At 64.5% G+C, this 16,569-nt stretch overlaps 3 protein-coding genes across 3 annotated transcripts; 2 read left to right on the top strand and 1 right to left on the bottom strand.

Moving 5' to 3' along the window:
• Positions 1-2,304: 2,304 nt before the first annotated feature.
• LOC308222245 (glycine N-acyltransferase-like protein 3) lies at positions 2,305-5,094 on the top strand (the record flags this gene model as incomplete). The annotated part of the gene is made up of 5 exons (XM_080620017.1): positions 2,305-2,382; positions 3,081-3,188; positions 3,277-3,397; positions 3,739-3,859; positions 4,554-5,094. 5 exons carry the CDS (start codon positions 2,305-2,307, stop codon positions 4,966-4,968), a joined length of 843 nt encoding a protein of 280 aa, XP_080476143.1. The 3' UTR covers positions 4,969-5,094.
• A 182-nt stretch (positions 5,095-5,276) lies between these two features.
• On the top strand, positions 5,277-6,327 carry POLD4 (DNA polymerase delta 4, accessory subunit). The gene is made up of 3 exons (XM_080620016.1): positions 5,277-5,847; positions 5,939-6,050; positions 6,197-6,327. The coding sequence occupies exons 1-3, from the start codon at positions 5,403-5,405 to the stop codon at positions 6,219-6,221; spliced, it is 582 nt and encodes a 193-aa protein (XP_080476142.1). The 5' UTR covers positions 5,277-5,402; the 3' UTR covers positions 6,222-6,327.
• Positions 6,328-8,243: 1,916 nt separating this feature from the next.
• SSH3 (slingshot protein phosphatase 3) lies at positions 8,244-15,812 on the bottom strand. Its single transcript, XM_080619152.1, has 14 exons — positions 15,761-15,812; positions 15,060-15,097; positions 14,721-14,886; positions 13,701-13,819; positions 13,559-13,630; positions 13,394-13,459; positions 12,181-12,864; positions 11,529-11,622; positions 11,310-11,438; positions 11,191-11,237; positions 10,325-10,471; positions 9,544-9,744; positions 8,640-8,874; positions 8,244-8,558 (listed from the first exon to the last, which is right to left on the bottom strand). Exons 1-14 carry the CDS (start codon positions 15,809-15,811, stop codon positions 8,367-8,369), a joined length of 2,241 nt encoding a protein of 746 aa, XP_080475278.1. The 5' UTR covers position 15,812; the 3' UTR covers positions 8,244-8,366.
• Between the last annotated feature and the right edge of the window lie 757 nt (positions 15,813-16,569).

Genomic DNA, 16,569 nt, shown 5'->3' with positions numbered 1-16,569 from the left:
CACCCCACAGCACTTCCATCAGCACTGTGCCTTGTGGGATGGGGCTCTGACCCCAAAGCGCCACCATCACCATCACCAAAGCAGCTCTCCATCACCCCTGTGCCTTATGGGATGGGGCTCTGACCCCAAAGTGCCACCATAACCATCACCAAAGCAGCTCTCTGTCACCGCTGGGCCTTCAGAGATGGGGCTCTGACCCCAAAGTGCCACCAAAGCCATTCCATAACCCCACCACCGTAACAGCGCCTTAAGGGATGGGTCTTCTGACCCTAAAGTGCCACCGCTGTGCCTTGAGAGATGGGTCGCTTGGCCTCAAAGTGCCACCAAAGCCACTCCACATCCTCATCATCACCTCGCTATGTCTTAAGGGATGGGGTTCCTGACCCAAAAAGTGCCGCCAAAGCCACCCCATAACCCCCCCATCATCACAAGTGCCTTAAGGGATGGGTCTCCCGGCCCCGAAGCACCACCAAAGCCACTCGTGTCCCCTCTCCATCACCAGTGTGCCTTGAGAGATGGGGCTTCCGACCCCAAAGTGCCACCAAAGCCACTCCACATCCCCATCATCCTTAAGGGATGGGGTTCCTGACCCAAAGTGCCACCAAAGGCACCCATTTTCCCCCTCCATCACCACACTGCACCTTGAGAGATGGGTCTCCTGACCCCAACGTGCCGCTGCAGACACCCCACATCCCCTCTGTCACCACATCGTGACTAAAGAGCTGGGTCTCCTGACCCCAAAGAGCCACCACAGCCACCCCACAGCCCCATTGGAAGCCACCACGTTGCCCCCACCACCACACTGCTCCCAGCCCCTCATCCCTGCCCCACATCAATGGGGCTGACGAGGGCAGCAGCCTCCCCTCTGCCCCACAGCAGCAATAAGCCCCACCCCCAAGTGCTATAGGGTGTGTGCAAGCCCCGCCCACCCCGAAACGGACCAATCCCCTTCGAGCATCGGTATAAACCCCGCCCCCTACAATAGGCTCCGCCCCCCTGCTACCCAAGCCCTGCCTCTCCCATGGTCGCCTAGCGGCCCACAGAGGGGGCGTGGCTTGTGGGGCGGTGGGCGGGGCTTACGTGGGGGGGCGTGGCCTGCGCCCCGGTGCGTCTGTGCGTGTTTATTTATTGGAGATGTTATTTATTGGGGTATTTATTGCAGAAGATCTATTCTTGTATGAACGAATTAAAGCCTTTCTCCAGCAGCCTCCCTGTGCCGTCAGTAGGGACCAGGGTGAACAAAGAGCTCCCGCGGCTGCGGTGGTTGAAGCCCTGCGTGGGGTTGAGCAGAGGGATGCGGGATGGGGACACGGTGATGGGGAAGGGAGCTGGGATGGGGGGGGGGGGGGATAAGGGGAGCTGCATCCACCCCAGCGCACAGCACGGGTGGCATTGGGGGGATGCTGCACCATGGGATGGGGTTGGGGACCCCAATTGCCCCCTGTACTCACAGTACACAGGGCAGGGCGCTGAGGCCAGGACCTGCAGGACAGGGTTGGGGGGGGCTATGGGGAGCTGTCACCGGCGATGGAGCTGTGCCAGGTCCCTTTGACCCCCTATAGCAACTGTGTCGTGGGTGCTGCCAGGCTCCATCAGTGTGGGGGACCCCATCACTGGCAGCGCAGGCATGGGGGACATGGGGGTCCTCAGTTACCGCATCAGCAGCATGGCAGGGGTGAGGGGGACAGGGGGGTGCACAAGGTCCCCATCACCAGCAGGGAAAGGGTGGGGGGAGCATGGGGGTCCCCATCATCAGCAGGGCAGGGATGGGGGGACAAGGATGTCCCCAATGTCCCCATCAGTAGCAGACTGGGGGGCAGGCTCCTCCTGAGGGCCAGAGCTGGCCTGGGCACATCAGGCTCAGCAGGGATCTTCAGTGACACCAAGGGTCTGTGGGGCGGGAGGTGACACCGAGGGTCCCTGCGCTATGGGGTGCTGATGGCTGCGTGTGTTTCCCATAAGGACAGGGCTGGCCCCATGCTCAGTGCCCCATGGGATGGACCCTGCCCAGTGCCCCCCTATGGATCCACCCCCCGGGCAAGGGGCACTCGCTGGCCCGTGGCGGCTGGTGGAAGCCAAGGGACCTGCTGGTGCCACCGTGTGCCCCATAGAGCCAGGGACCTGCTGGTGTCACTCTGTGCCCCACGGTCTCTGACACCCAGCCCAAGGCCCATTGGGACCCAACGGCCACAGGACTGCTGCGGGGTGAGTGATGGAAGGGATGGGGACAGGGATGGGGCTGGGGACAGGGTCTGCCCATGGGGTCCTGCCCCTGTTGTTATTGTAGGGTCTCTCAGCTGGACGATGCTGATCCTGACGTGCCCGGCTCAGCTGCAGCGCTTGGAGGGAGCCCTGCGGAGGAGCCTGCCCCTCACCCTGCCGGTGATGGGGGGGACCCCCCGGTGTCACCCCTGCCCCGTGCCATGGGGGGGACCCCAATGTCACCCCTGAGCTGTCCAATCACTGGGACCCCCATGTCCCTGCCCCTTGCCAAGGCAGGGACCTGATGTCCCCCATCTCCTGCCCCCAATGATGGGGACCCCCCTATCCCCTTTCCTGCTGCCCCCCCCCCCACGAAGGGTCCCAAGTCCAGGACAGGCGGCTCCTGGCCATCACCCAACTGACCAATCCCAGCCCAGCTTGATTCCAAGCTAGCCAATCCCCTTTGACACCCACACAAGCCAGCCAATCCCCTCCCAGCCTCCCATACAAGCCAGCCAATCCCAGCCGAGACAGTGTGAAAGCAGCCAATCCCAAACTTCCACGCCCACTTCCCATAGCCCCACCCACTTGTGGGGCTCTGCCCCCTTTGCCTTCACCCCACACATCCCTATGGGACCCGGGGGGATAGGGGGTGCACCCATCACCCAGGACCCCACATTTGCCTCCTGCCCCCCCCAACCCATTTCAGTCCCCTTCACCCGCAGGTCTATGGGGCCGTGATGAACATCAACCAGAGGGATTCACCCCACGCATCCCTATGGGGCCAGGGCGGGCTGTGGGGTGCACCCATTGCTTGGGAACCCCCACATCTACCTCCTGCCCCCCACATCCCGCCTCTGCCCCCCCCTTTCCCGCAGGTCTATGGGGCCATGATGAACATCAACCGGGGCAACCCGGCGGGGCTGGAGGTGGTGGTGGATGCATGGCCTGAGTTCGGTGCCGTGCTGGCGCGGCGCAAAGGAGAGGTGGCCACTGGGACCCCTTCATGGGTGCTTGTGGGGTGGCCCCATAGAGGGTACCGATGAGCTCAGGGCACCCATGGGTGCCCCCCAGGTGCCGGTGGATGACTGCTATAGGAACACGAGCGCGGTGTTCTACCGGGACGTGGGTGCTTACCGGGCGCTGCTGGAGACCCCGGGATGCCTGCGCTGGGATGCGGCGTTCCACATCATCGGTGGTGCCGGGATGGGGGTCCTGGGGGTGACGGGAAGGGATTGGGGGGTGCTGGGGTAGGAATTGGGGTGCTGGGGGATGTGGAGCTGGAATTGGGGTGCTGGGGGCACTGGGAACATGGGAGAGGCACTGGTGATACTGGGATGAGAAGTGGAGGTGCTGGGATGTACTGGGGGAAGGAACTGGGGGTACTGGGGGACATGGGGCTGCAATTGGGGTGCTGGGGACACTGCTTTGATGGGTGCTGTCAGTGGAGGCCGTTGCGGTTGGACCTTGGGGTGCATTGGGGGCAGCAAAGTGGGTGCTGGTGGAGCAGCCCCCCCCTGACAGCGCCACCCCCAGGCCTTCAGGAGGGGGTGACCGCGGTGTCAGAGGCCATTGCGGGGGCCAAGGGCATCGAGCTCGACATCTCCCATTATTACACCTACCTGCACCCCAACCCCAGCACCATGCCCGAGCCGCGGTGAGACCCCCAAACCCAGACCCATCCCCATCTGCAACTCCATCTCATCCCCATCCTCATCCCCATCCGCAAACCCATCCCCACCCGCAATCCTATCCCATCCCCATCCCATCCCATCCCCATCCCATCCCATCCCATCCCCATCCCATCCTCATCCCCTCCTCATCCCATCCCTACCCCCATCCCCATCCGCAAACCCATCCCCACCCACAATCCTATCCCATCCCCATCCCATCCCATCCCATCCCCATCTCACCACCATCCCTGTCCCTATCCCCATCCCATCCCATCCCATCCCCATCCCATCCTCATCCCCTCCTCATCCCATCCCTACCCCCATCCCCATCCGCAAACCCATCCCCACCCACAATCCTATCCCATCCCCATCCCATCCCATCCCATCCCCATCTCACCACCATCCCTGTCCCTATCCCCATCCCATCCCATCCCCATCCCATCCCCATCCCCATCCCCATCCCTATCCCATCCCATCCCACCACCATCCCTGTCCCATCCCCATCCCATCCCCATTCCCATCCCCATCCCATCCTCATCCCCTCCCCATCCTCATTCCATTCCCATCCCCATCCCCATCCCATCCCCATCCTATCCCCATCCCATCCCCATCCTATCCCCATCCCGTCCCCATCCCCATCCCATCCCCAGCTCCCCATCGACCCATCGCTCACCACAGCCTGGATCCGGACGTGCGGGTGGGCTCCCTGACCGCGGCACACGTGGATCTGCTCAACAAGACCTGGCCCTACGGAGGCAACGCTCGGAGCCGGCAGTACCTGGAGGAGCTGCTGCGGCTCTTCCCCAACCTCTGCCTGCGGGACGGGGCCGGGCAGCCGCTGTCCTGGGCGCTGACGGATCCCTTTGGAGCCGGGACGCACGGATACACGCTCCCCGCGCACCGCCGCAGCGGGTACATGTGGACGGTGCTGGTCCTGGCCGCTCGCAGGGCGCAGGCTCGTGGCTTCCCCACCTTTGGCTTCACGGCCACCGGGAACCAGCCCATGCAGCGGCTGCAGGAGGAGCTGGGTCACCAGCGCCTGCCCGGGCTGTCCTGTTACATCCTGCACAACCCCAGCCTGAAGCGAGCCTAAATCCCCCCTTCCATGGAAACCCCTTCACACGGGTCGGGAAGTGTGAGGGAGGAAACACGGAAGCGAAAGCAAAGAGCGGTGTGGATTCTCTGGTGGCTGCTATGGGGTTGTGCGGCCGTTTGGTTTTCTCACGCATGGCTTAGCACCGACCGTTACAGAGCGGGTTTGGGGGTGACACTGCTGAGGGACACAGATGTGTCCCCAGGGAGTCACCTCGTGTCTGGGCATAGACCCATAGAAGCAATGGGGCTGGAAAAGACCAGCACCGCCCTGGGACAGCCTGTTCCAACGCCTGAGCACCCTCTGGTGCTGGTGCAGGACACGCACCACGGCTCTTGCTTTAGGGCTCCCCATGGGAGGGCTGAAGAGCCTCAAGCACCTGCAGTGTCCCCCCACGGGACGGTGGCAGCGCGGTTGGGGTTGGGACCGGGCGGATGCGGTGCTTGTGGAGCCCATTGACGGGGGGGACCCAGGCCGAGCGCAGAGCGGGCCACGGTGCGAGCCACGGCGGAGCCACCGGTGACGGGGACACCGGGGAACGGGGGACGGGGACAACGGGGAAGGGGAGGGGACAACGCCGGCCCCGCCGCTTCCGCCCCATAGGCGGGGCGTTGTGGATACCGGTAGCAGCGCGGCCGCCGCCGCTGTCCCGCAGGGCGATGGAGCAGCCCCGGCTCATCACCGACTCCTTCCCGCGGCGGCGGCGGCGGCGACGGCTGGGCCGAGCCCCGGGCACGGGTAAAGGCAAAGGGAAGAGGAAGGGCACGGGGTGTCCCCGGGTTCCAGCGGCGGAGGAGCCGCCGAGGTCCGGTCCGGATCGGAGCGTCCTGGAGATGCTGCGGAGCTTCGATCTCGCTTGGGAGTATGGGCCGTGCACTGGTGAGAGAACCCGGACCGCAGAGACCCCCATAGACCCCCATGGATCCCCTTGGATCGCCCTATTCCCACTGATTCCCCCCCCTTCCAATAGGAATCACCCGCCTGCAGCGCTGGGAGCGGGCGCAGGCGCTGGGGCTCAGCCCCCCGGACACAGTGCGTGATGCCCTCCTGGAGCATCAGGATGATCCCAGCATCATCTACAAGTGGGTATTCAACGGGATACGGGGGGGCACAAGGTTCCCCATCCCTCTCCCGGTCCCCCCCATGCATTGGGGGCATCCTTCTGGCCACCCACAAGCAGGGTGGGGGGCAGCGGGCACGCACTGACCCCCCTCATTGTGCCCCACAGCCTCTGGCACGAGTACGAGCTCTGAGCCGCTGCTGCTGCACCCCAGCGCTGGAGGGAGGAAAGGGGGGGCTGTGCCCGCTGCCCCCCAGGCCTGGCTGCAGCCAGGGTGGATTAAAGGCTGTGTTGAAGGACAGGGGCTGCTGTGTGCTGTGGGGGGGGTACCCGAGGTGGGGAGGGCTGAGCTGGGGGGGTGGTACCTTGAGTAAGGCCATAGCTTGGTGCTGGACATGGCCCTGGGTCCATGTATGCGGTGGGAAGGAAGGGGGTGAGTGCTATGAGGTGGCCGTTGTGGTCCGAATCCCCCCTGCTCCCATGTATTGGTGTTCCTAGGGATGAGCTGGAGCAGGGGTGGGAGCACTGTGTTATCGAGAGTGCGGCTTGGGGTGCTACAGGCCTGGAAGGGAGAGCTGGGCTGGGCAGGATGGTGCCCATCAGGGTGCTCAGCCCTGCCGGGGGGGGGAGTCACCCAAAGGGGAGCTTTGGCAATGGGGTGGGGAAGGAAGGGGGAGCAGCAGAGCTCTGGAGAGGGGGCAGGAGAAGGGGCATGGGGTGCCCTCAGCACCACTCACCAGTGAGGGGGTCCAGGGTATCCGTGAAATCCTCACGGAAGCCGGGATGCAGCCGGGCCCTCTGCCAGGCTCAGAACCATGGAACCATGGAATGGGTTGGGATGAAGGCAGCTTGAAGCTCACCCAGTTCCAACCCCAACCCCTTCCACCGGAGCAGCTTGCTCCAAGCCCCTGTGTCCAACCTGGCCTTGAACACTGCCAGGGATGGGGCAGCCACAGCTTCTCTGGGCACCCTGGGCCAGCGCCTCAGCACCCTCCCAGGGAAGAGCTTCTGCCTAAGAGCTCATCTCAGTCTCCCCTGTTCTGGCAGGTTCAAGCCATTCCCCTTGGCCTGTCCCTACAGGCCCTTGTCCCAAGCCCCTCTCCAGGTTTCCTGCAGCCCCTTCAGGCACTGGAGCTGCTCTCAGGTCTCCCCTTCAGGAGCATTCTCCAATGGGACCTTCGCTGCATTGGCAGTGGGGAGGGAAAAGCCGTATCAATCCCATCAATCCCATGGGATCACTAAGGTTAAAAGCCATCAGGAGCAGCTTTGCCGTGTGCGGAATTGTTTCATCATGAATCCCTTATAGGATGTGCTTGTTTGTCATTTGCCTGATTTCTTAAAGCTCCTTTTGTTGCTTCCTCAATAAAATGAATTGATGATATCCCAAACCTGGAATTACGAGCTGGACCGTGGATTAACCCAGGCCATGTCCTGGGAGCAGGGTGGGTGGGATGGGGTGGGATGGGGCACAGCACTGGTCCCACTCATCCTGCAGGCACTGAGCCCTCCCTATCCCATTCCTCAGCCAGATCCTGTCCTGCTGGAGGAGCTTCAGGCCCATCTCCATCTAAACCTGCCCTGGTGCAGCTTGAGGCCGGTTCCTCTTGTCCCATCCCTTGTTCCTTGGGAGCAGAGCCCAGCCCCTCCTGGCTCCATCCTCCCCTCAGGCACTTGTAGGCAGCCATCAGGTCCCCCCTGAGCCTTCTCTTCTCCAGACTGAACCCCCCAGGTCCCTCAGCCCTTCCCCATCACCCTTGGGCTCCAGGCCCTGCACCAGCTCTGCTGCCCTGCTCTGGCCCCGCTCCAGCCCCTCAAGGTCTCTCTTGCAGTGAGGGGCCCAGAGCCGAGCACAGGATTCCAGGTGCGGCCTCCCCAGTGCCCAGCACAGGGGCCCGATCCCTGCCTTGGCCCTGCTCCCAGTCGCGATCCCGGTTCCGCGGCGCGGCCTAGGCCGCTAGGCCTGAGTCAAGCCTGCGCCCGGTTGCGTAGCGACCAGGAAGTTGCCCTGAACGCATGCGCAGAGCCCGCCTCCGCGCAAGGGGTGCCGGGAGCTGTAGTCTCCATCCCACTCACGGCATCAGCTTCCCCTGCCACACAAGATGGCGGCGGCGCTTCGCGGCACCGGAGGTGCCTGTTCCCGGTGCCCCGCCGCTCAAGGTCCCTCCCCCGGGCATCAGCCAGGCCAGGGCCGGTCTGTTAAAATCTTTATTGTCAGTGCTGGTGCGGGGCGGGCAGCGGCGCCCTGCGCGGGGCTCCGCCACCCCCGGTAGTGTGAGGGGGAGGGGGCGTGGCCATGGTTAACCCCGCCCCTTCACCGTGATTGGAGGGGAGCTCCGCCCTAGGCGTCGGCGGGGGCGTGGTCAGGGGCGGAGCCTCCCTCCTCGGGGGCGTGGCCACCGCAGGGGGCGTGGCCTCCGTCGAGGCTGGCCTGGCGCGGCAGCCGGCGCGGCCGGGACGAGGGTCGAGGATGGGGCGATGCTGCCGGGGGGGACCCGTCTGAACCCGCCGATGCCTCCGCAGCCGCGAACACCTATGGGGAGGTCACGGGGGGCTCAGGCAGTGCCGCACCCTCGCTGCCTGCACCCCGGTTCCTCCCTGTCCCTGCGCTCACCTCCGCGGAGAGCGGCTCCCCGGGCAGCTCGGGGGGCTCGGGGGTCTCCAGCTGGCTGATGCTCCTCATGACGGCGCACAGGGAGATGCGGGGCCGCGGGGACGCCCCCAGCACCCCCGGCACTGTCACGTCCTCAGGGGGCTGCCGGGACGGGGGGGCGACACCCTCGTCCCCTTGGGGCTGGGGCTGAGGCTGGGGCTCGGCCGCCCTGGGCTCCCACATGGTGCTGTGCCGGCTGCCACACATCCGCCCGTCACCCCCTGACCGTGCCCCCTCCGCCGAGGCAGCGCCGGGGTCCCACAGGCTCCGCCCACCCCGCGATGCAAGCCCCGCCCGCCCCGTGTGAAAGGGGCGTGGCCAAAAAGGCTCCACCCACCACGAACCGCACCCTGCTATGGACGCAGGGGCGAGGCCACACCAGACCACGCCCCTTATCCTTGTCGCGAAAGGAGGCGTGGCCACGATAGTCTCTCCAGCTGAAGGGGGCGTGGTCAAAAGAGACCACGCCCTCTCGATGTCAATGGGGCGTGTCCATGGTAGACCACGCCCTTTCTGTCATAAGGGTGCGCGACCAGAGCATCACCACCTCGAGTACAAAGGGAGGCGTGGCCACACAAGACCACGCCCTCCCCATCGGAAGGGGGCGGGGTCAAAGTGGGTCCCACCCTCTCATACCAAAGGGGGCGTGGCCTGGTCAGGTACCATCCTATCCCCAAAGGGGGCGTGGCCTCACTAACCCCGCCCCCTCCTGCATAATTGGCCATAGCATCACCAGGCCCCGACCCCTCCCTCCCAAAGGGGGCGTGACCTCATAGATCCCCACCCTCTCCCAGCAAAGGGGGCGTGGCCTCCTCATGCTCCACCCACCCACCCCGGGGGCGTGGCTCAGCCCGGCCCCACCCACCTGGCGCTCAGGATGCCCTGGTAGAAGTCGAGCTGCCGCATGAAGCCGGGGTTGGGCATGGCGCCGGGCCGGCAGTGCCGCACGTGCCGCAGCGCCCGCTCCAGGGACCACCCGAACTCCTTCATGGCGTACGCCAGCACCGTGGCTGCCGAGCGGCTCAGCCCCATGCGGCAGTGAACCAGCGCCCGGCCCCCGCTGGCCCTGCGGCGTGCACCCACACAGCACTGAGTGCATGGGGGGACCCCGCTGTCCCTGGGCACACCATGGTCCTGGATCCCTGTGTTCCCTGGCTCCCATATCCCTGGTGCTCCCCATGTCCCCATGGGACCTTGTTCCCAATGGTTCTCATGTTCCCAGAGCTCCCATTGTCCCCAGGGACCCTGTATCCTATGGTTCCCATGTTCCCAGAGCTCCCCATGTCCCACAGGATCTTGTTCCCCATAGTTCCCATGTTCCCAGTGCTTCCCAAGTCCCCAGGGACCTTGTTCCCAGTGGTTCCCTTGTCCCCAGAGACACTGTGCCCCATAGTCTCCATGTCTTCAGGTCCCCCCATGTTATCAGAGATCCCCATGGGAGATCACCCCACCTCCCAGTGCTCCCAGTGTTCCCAGTGCTCCCCACGCCTACAGCACCTCAGTCACCAAGATACCTCCCCAGATACCTCCATCCATGTTGTATTCCCTTCATCCTGCTCCTGGCTCCAACCCCTCTCCCTCTGTGCCCCACATCCTGTAACCCCCACATTGCCCCTGTGCCCCAGGGCTGCCCTGGCCCCACTGACCGGACACGGGAGAGGAAGAGGAAGGTGTCGTTCCAGTGGGGCAGGAGCTGGGCCGTCTCCTCATCGTACACCCGCACGTTCATGTAGGTGAACAGCGCCGGGAAGAAGTTGTCGATCTCCCGCGCCACGTTCAGGATGTGGGTGACCCTGAGGCACCACGGAGAGGGGCAGGGGAGGGGATCTGCCTGTGCTCCTTGGGGGCACCCACAGCACCCCACATCCACCCCACTGCAGTGCCACAGACCTGCTGCACCCACCCTACCAAGTGTCCCATGATGACCTCACATCCATCCCAATGGGTGCCCTACAAAGACCCCATGGTCAACCCAGTGGATGCCCTACAAAGACCCTATGACCAACCCAATGGGTGCCCTACAAAGACCCTATGATCAACCCAATGGGTGCCCTACAAAGACCCTTTGACCACCCCAATGTGTGTCCCATGATGACCAGATGGCCAACCCAATGGGTGCCCTACAAAGACCCTATGATCAACCCAGTGGATGCCCTAAAAAGACCACATGATCAAGCCAATGGGTGCCCTCAACAGACCATTCCTATCTCAATAAGTGCATTACAAAGACACCTTCACTACTCCAATGGGTGCCCTGCAAAGATCCTGTGCCCACTCCAATGGGTGCCCTATGATTATCCCATGCCCATCCAAATGGGTGTCCTGCAATGACGCCATATCCACCCATCAGCATCCCATGATGACCCCATACCCGCCCCACCAGATCACCCCATGATGGCCCCATGCCTGCACCACCGTAACACCCCAGATGACCCCATGCCACCCCACTGAGCCACCCCATGATCTCCCTATGCCCACCCCACCATTGAACCCCAGATGCCCCCACACTCACCGGTTCTGCTGCAGCTCCTCCAGGTTGGCCGCGTTCCACTCAGATCCCTGCATGGCGGCAGTGGTGAGCCCTGGGAACAAGCCCTGCCCGCCCTTCCCACCATGCCCAACCTTGCCCACCAGGTAGAGGTGAGGGAAGACCCGGGAGGGCCGGTCCATCTGCGCCAGCACCAGCAGCATCTCGTTGTCGATGAAGTCCTTGTGCTGGGCCAGGCTGTGCCCTGTGCGCCGCTCCAGCTCCTCCCGAACCTGGGGACCACCATGGGGTGATGGATGCTCCTGCCCCTGCCTGTCCCTGCCTGCGGACCAGGCTCTTGGCCCCTGCCCGCTGTCACCCACCTCCTTGGAGGTGACGCTCTCCAGGTCAGCGCTGGCCATCACGTCCCGCAGCAGCGCCCGCACTGTCTGCTCCGACAGCTCCGGTGCCGCTGGCCTGGCATTGGTGTCACCACATCACCGACCGATGGCCATGGCACTGCCCTAAGCAGGTCCTGCCTCCTCTGTGCACAAGCCCCGCCCCTAAATGCAAGCCCCGCCTCCTCATGACCATAAAAGGGTGAAAGCTCCACCCACTTTCTTTAAACCCCACCTCAGTGGCCACACACCAATCTCAAGCCCCTCCCCTAAACACAAGCCCCGCCTCTTTATGACCATCCCAAGACTGGAAGCTCCACCCACTTCATTAAACCCCTCCCCATTGGCCACTCCCACACTCAAGCCCCGCCCCTATAAACAAGCCCCGCCTTCTCATGGCCTTCAAAGGCTTGAAGCTCCACCCACTTCCTTTAAACCATACCCCATTGGCCACACCCTGTTCCCTAAGCCCCGCCTCCTAAACGCCATAGAAGACTGGAAGCTCCACCCATTTCCTTTAAGCCCCTCCCCATTGGCCACACCCCGCTCCCAAACCCCGCCCCACCCTTTAGCCCCGCCTCCCTCCGCAAGCACAGCGCTGATTGGCCCACGGAGCCCGGGGGGGGGCGGAGCTTACCGGCGGGGCGGAGGGGACGCGGGCCGCACGGACTCGAGCCCGGCCATGGCGCGCCACTCGTTGAGGCAGCTCTGCTCCGAGCCCAGCGCCGCCGCGTACCCCCGGGCCCAGCCCAGGGCCGCTCCACCGGGGATGTGCCCCCCTCGGGACGCGTCCTCGCAGGCGCGGTGCAGCTCCTGCAGCACGGCCCTGCCACAGCGCCTCGCACCGCACCCCCCGCACCGCATGGGGTGCCCCCGGTGCATGGACCCTGCCCACAGCCCCTCCTGTTCCATGCCCTGGATGTGACCCTGGTGGGTGCCCTGTGCCCGCTGCAGTGCCCACACCATCACCTTGTGACCGCGGTGGTACCCATGTGCCCACACCATCACCCTGTGACCGCGGTGGTACCCATGTGCCCACACCATCACCCTGTGACCGCGGTGGTACCCATGTGCCCACACCATCACCCTGTGACCGCGGTGGTACCCATGTGCCCACACCATCACCTTGTGACCGCGGTGGTACCCATGTGCCCACACCATCACCCTGTGACCGCGGTGGTACCCATGTGCCCACACCATCACCCTGTGACCGCGGTGGTACCCATGTGCCCACACCATCACCTTGTGACCGCGGTGGTACCCATGTGCCCACACCATCACCTTGTGACCGCGGTGGTACCCATGTGCCCACACCATCACCCTGTGAATGCGGTGGTACCCATGTGCCCACACCATCACCTTGTGACCCTGGTGGTACCCATGTGCCCTGCCCGCAGGGATGCCCATATACCCCCTGAACACGGTGGTGTCTATGTCCCCTGCCCACAAGGGTGCCCGCAGGGGTGCCCTTGTCCCCCCAGTGCTCGTGGTGGTGAGCACATCCACCTGAATATGGTGGTACCCATGTCCCGTGCCCCTCGGGAGGCCTGTATCCTCTCTGATATGGTGGTACCCACATCCCATGCCCCTAGGGATGATCACATCCCCCTGGATACGGTGATACCCATATCTCATGCCCATGGGAATGCCCATATCCCAGCTGAGCATTATGGGATCCATATCCAGTGCCCACAACCTTCCCCGTGACCATGGTGGTGACCACATCCCCCGTGACCATGGGTACCCACATCCCGTGCCCATGCGGATGCCCACCCTGAGCATGGTGGTGCCCACGTTCCGTGCCCATGGCAGTGCTCATATCCTCCCATGCCCATCCAGGGCTCACTCACCACATGGTCTGCACAGAGATGGGCTTGAAGATGCGCGTCTCTCCCCCCGACGTCACACTGAACCCTCTGAGCACCATGGGGAGACACAGGGAGGGGTAGCAAGGGGGGCACCCCAAGCCCCTCCCACCGCCTTATCCACCCTCTTAAGCCCCCCATTCCCCTTACCCATCGCCATCGAGGAAGACCTGGGTGTCGCTCCAGAGGGGCAGCACCATGCCCAGGGTGCAGCGGGAGGCCCTGGGGCGGGCAGAGGTGAGGGGGTGCAGCCGCCCCCCCCCCCCCCAGCACCCCTCAGTGCCCCGCTCACCCCTCATGGGCGAAGTCCACCCCCAGCAGCGCTGCCTCCCCCTCGGCCCCCTCCTCCTCGGGCCGCACCACCAGCAGGTACCGCACCCGCCGCGGCCGCGCCGACTCCAACCGCACCGCCTGCGAGGGATGGGGTCGGGGGGGCTCCTGCACTGCGGGGTCTGACCCCAAGTGCCCACTGTGTCCCCAGCGCCCATCCCCTTCCATCTCCGTCTCCATCCTGTGCTCATCCCATCCTATTGTATCTCCGTCCCGTTCTGTCCCATCTCCATCCATATTCCACGCCTGTCCCCATCCTGTCCCCTTGCCCATCCCTTCTCACCTCGTCCCATCCTGTTCCATCCATATCGCAACCCTGTTCCCATCCCAATCCTGTCCCATCACATGACATCCACATCCTATCCTCACTTTTATCCCATCCCATCTCATCCCATCCTGTCCCATCCATATCCCATTCCCACTCCCATACTACCCCCCTCGTCCTCATCCCCATCCTGTCCCATCCCCATATGTCCCCATTCCAATCCTGTCCTGGCCCATGCCATTCCCATCCCATCTCCACACTCATCCCATGCCTCCTCATGCCATCCTGTCCCATCCATATCCCATTTCCATCCCCATCTTATCCTCACCTTTATCCCATCCCATCCCATCCTGTCCCATCCATATCCCATTCCCACTCCCATACTGTCCCCACCCCTGTCTCCATCCCCATTCTGTCCCATCCCCCTCCTGCCCCCATTCTCAACCCATCCCATCCATATCCCATTCTCCTTCCATCCTGTCCCCATTCCCCTTCTGTCCATCCCAGTCCTGCCCTGTCCCGTGCCATCCCTGACCCCTTGCATCCCATCCCATCCATATCCAGTCCCCATCCCCATTCTATCCCCAGCCTTGTCCCCATCCCCATCCTATCCCATCCCATCCATAGCCCACCCCATCCCTATCCCCATCTCCATCCTATCCCATCCCATCCATAGCCCACCCCATCCCTATCCCACCCCTGTTATCCCTTTCCCACCAGCCGGATGGCGTCCTGTGGCCGCAGCAGCTGCATCATGAGCTGGAGGTGCTGCTCCTGCTGCCCCGGGGCCTGGCCGGGGGGCTCGGCCGGGGGGGGCTCGGCCGGGGGGGACTCCTCGGCGGGCAGCAGCAGAGCGGCCCCTTTGACCATGACAAAGCTCTGCCTGGGGGGCAGAGGCTCCTCAGTGGGATGTGGGACCCACAGCGTGGCCCTCGTGGATGGGGGACCCCCAAACACTCCCCCAAGGGGGAGAGAGCTGGGGCACCATGGCGGGGATGCTCCTATCTGTGTCCCTGTATCCCATGTCCCCCATGCCTGGGGCCACCCCCTTCTCACCGCCGCTGCAGTTGGCCACGTCTGGGTGCATCTTCCTCCTGCAAAGTAATGGGGGGGGTGGCAGTGTCCCCATAGGGGAGTGTGACCCCAGGGGCACAGACCCTGCTTTGGGGGCTCAGCAAACTCCCCCCCAGCACATCCCACTGGGGACCAGTGACCCCCTGCAGCCCTCAACCAGCAGCATGGGGGGCACTGGCTGGGCCCCATTAGGGAGCATGGGAACCCTGGGGGGGTCCCATTGGGGAAGTAGATCCCTGGGGATCAGCCCTGGGATGCCGGGGGTGGGGGGGGTGCCCTGTCCCTGTGCTCCCCCCTGTTTGGGTGCTGTAGGGATGACTCAATAAGGCCCAACGGGAACTCGAAGGGGGAGGACGGGAGCACCGGGAACCATTGGGACGCCGAAGCTCCCGGGAGCACTGGGGACTGTGGGAGCCGCTGGAGACCCCCCCCCCGCTCCATACTCCCTTAACCGCACGGCAGCTCCCACCGGCAGCGAGGAAACCCCCCATGTGCTGGGAATAACCTCCGGTAACGTCCCACCGGGGGCGGCCGGGATCAGCCCGTCCCGGGAGGCACCGGAGCGGACTTAAATCCTTCCCCCCCCGCTCCGCACCGCGTTAGGAGCAGCCGGGACAGCCCGAACCCCCCCGCGCTGATACCGGATCCGCGCTGCCCCGCTCCCGGCCTCGTCCCGCACTCACCGCGGAGCCCCCGGCGGAACCCGCCGCCCGCCGCACCGTGACCAGCGCCATGCCCCGGCGCACCAGGAAGCGCCGCCGCCGCTGCCCCGCCCGGACGGGAACGGGAACGGGCACGGCCCCGGGCACGGCACGGCCTGAAGCGGGATTTGGCCCCCTTAACATCACCCCCAGCCCCGGTACCACCGGACTGGCACCGGTGCCCCCCTTATGGAATCCCCCAGCATCATCACACCCCCCGCGCTGGTACCACCGGACCGGGTACCCCCAAACTGCCCTACCCGGGAGCGAGACCCCCTCCCCCGGTCCCTGGGACCGCGCAGGATTCACCCTCCAGCACATAGGACCCCCGAGGGTCCCCAGCTGGTGGGACCCCCCCCCCCAGGACCCCAGTACCTGGGATCCCCCCTTCCTAGAGCCCCTCACCCTTGCATTGGGGCTCCACTGGTTGTGCCCTCCTGGCTGCCAGCACGCCCTGACCCCCTCCTTCAATCCTATGCCAAGGAACCCTCCTCAATGCCACCCCGGAGTGGGACACCCCATCCCACCCCAAACCGGACCCCTGTTACCTTGGGACCCCCCCCCCAAACCGGACCCCTGTTACCTTGGGACCCCCCCCCCCAAACCGGACCCCTGTTACCTTGGGACCCCCCCCACCCAGGCCCCTTGTCACTCCATGGCTCAGTAGTGGGTCCCCTCCCCACACAGGGGTCTCCCCAGGAATTATACATGGAATATAATATACCCAGGGCAGCGAATGGGGGCACAGAGGCAAGATTTGGGGGGGGGGGGAGAGGGGGAAGAAAATCCAA

Source organism: Psittacula echo, assembly GCF_963264785.1.
Source record: "Psittacula echo genome assembly, chromosome: 5".
NCBI lineage: Eukaryota > Metazoa > Chordata > Aves > Psittaciformes > Psittacidae > Psittacula > Psittacula echo.
The sequence above is the reverse complement of the archived record's forward strand: the minus strand, read 5'-3'. Positions and strand labels throughout refer to the sequence as shown.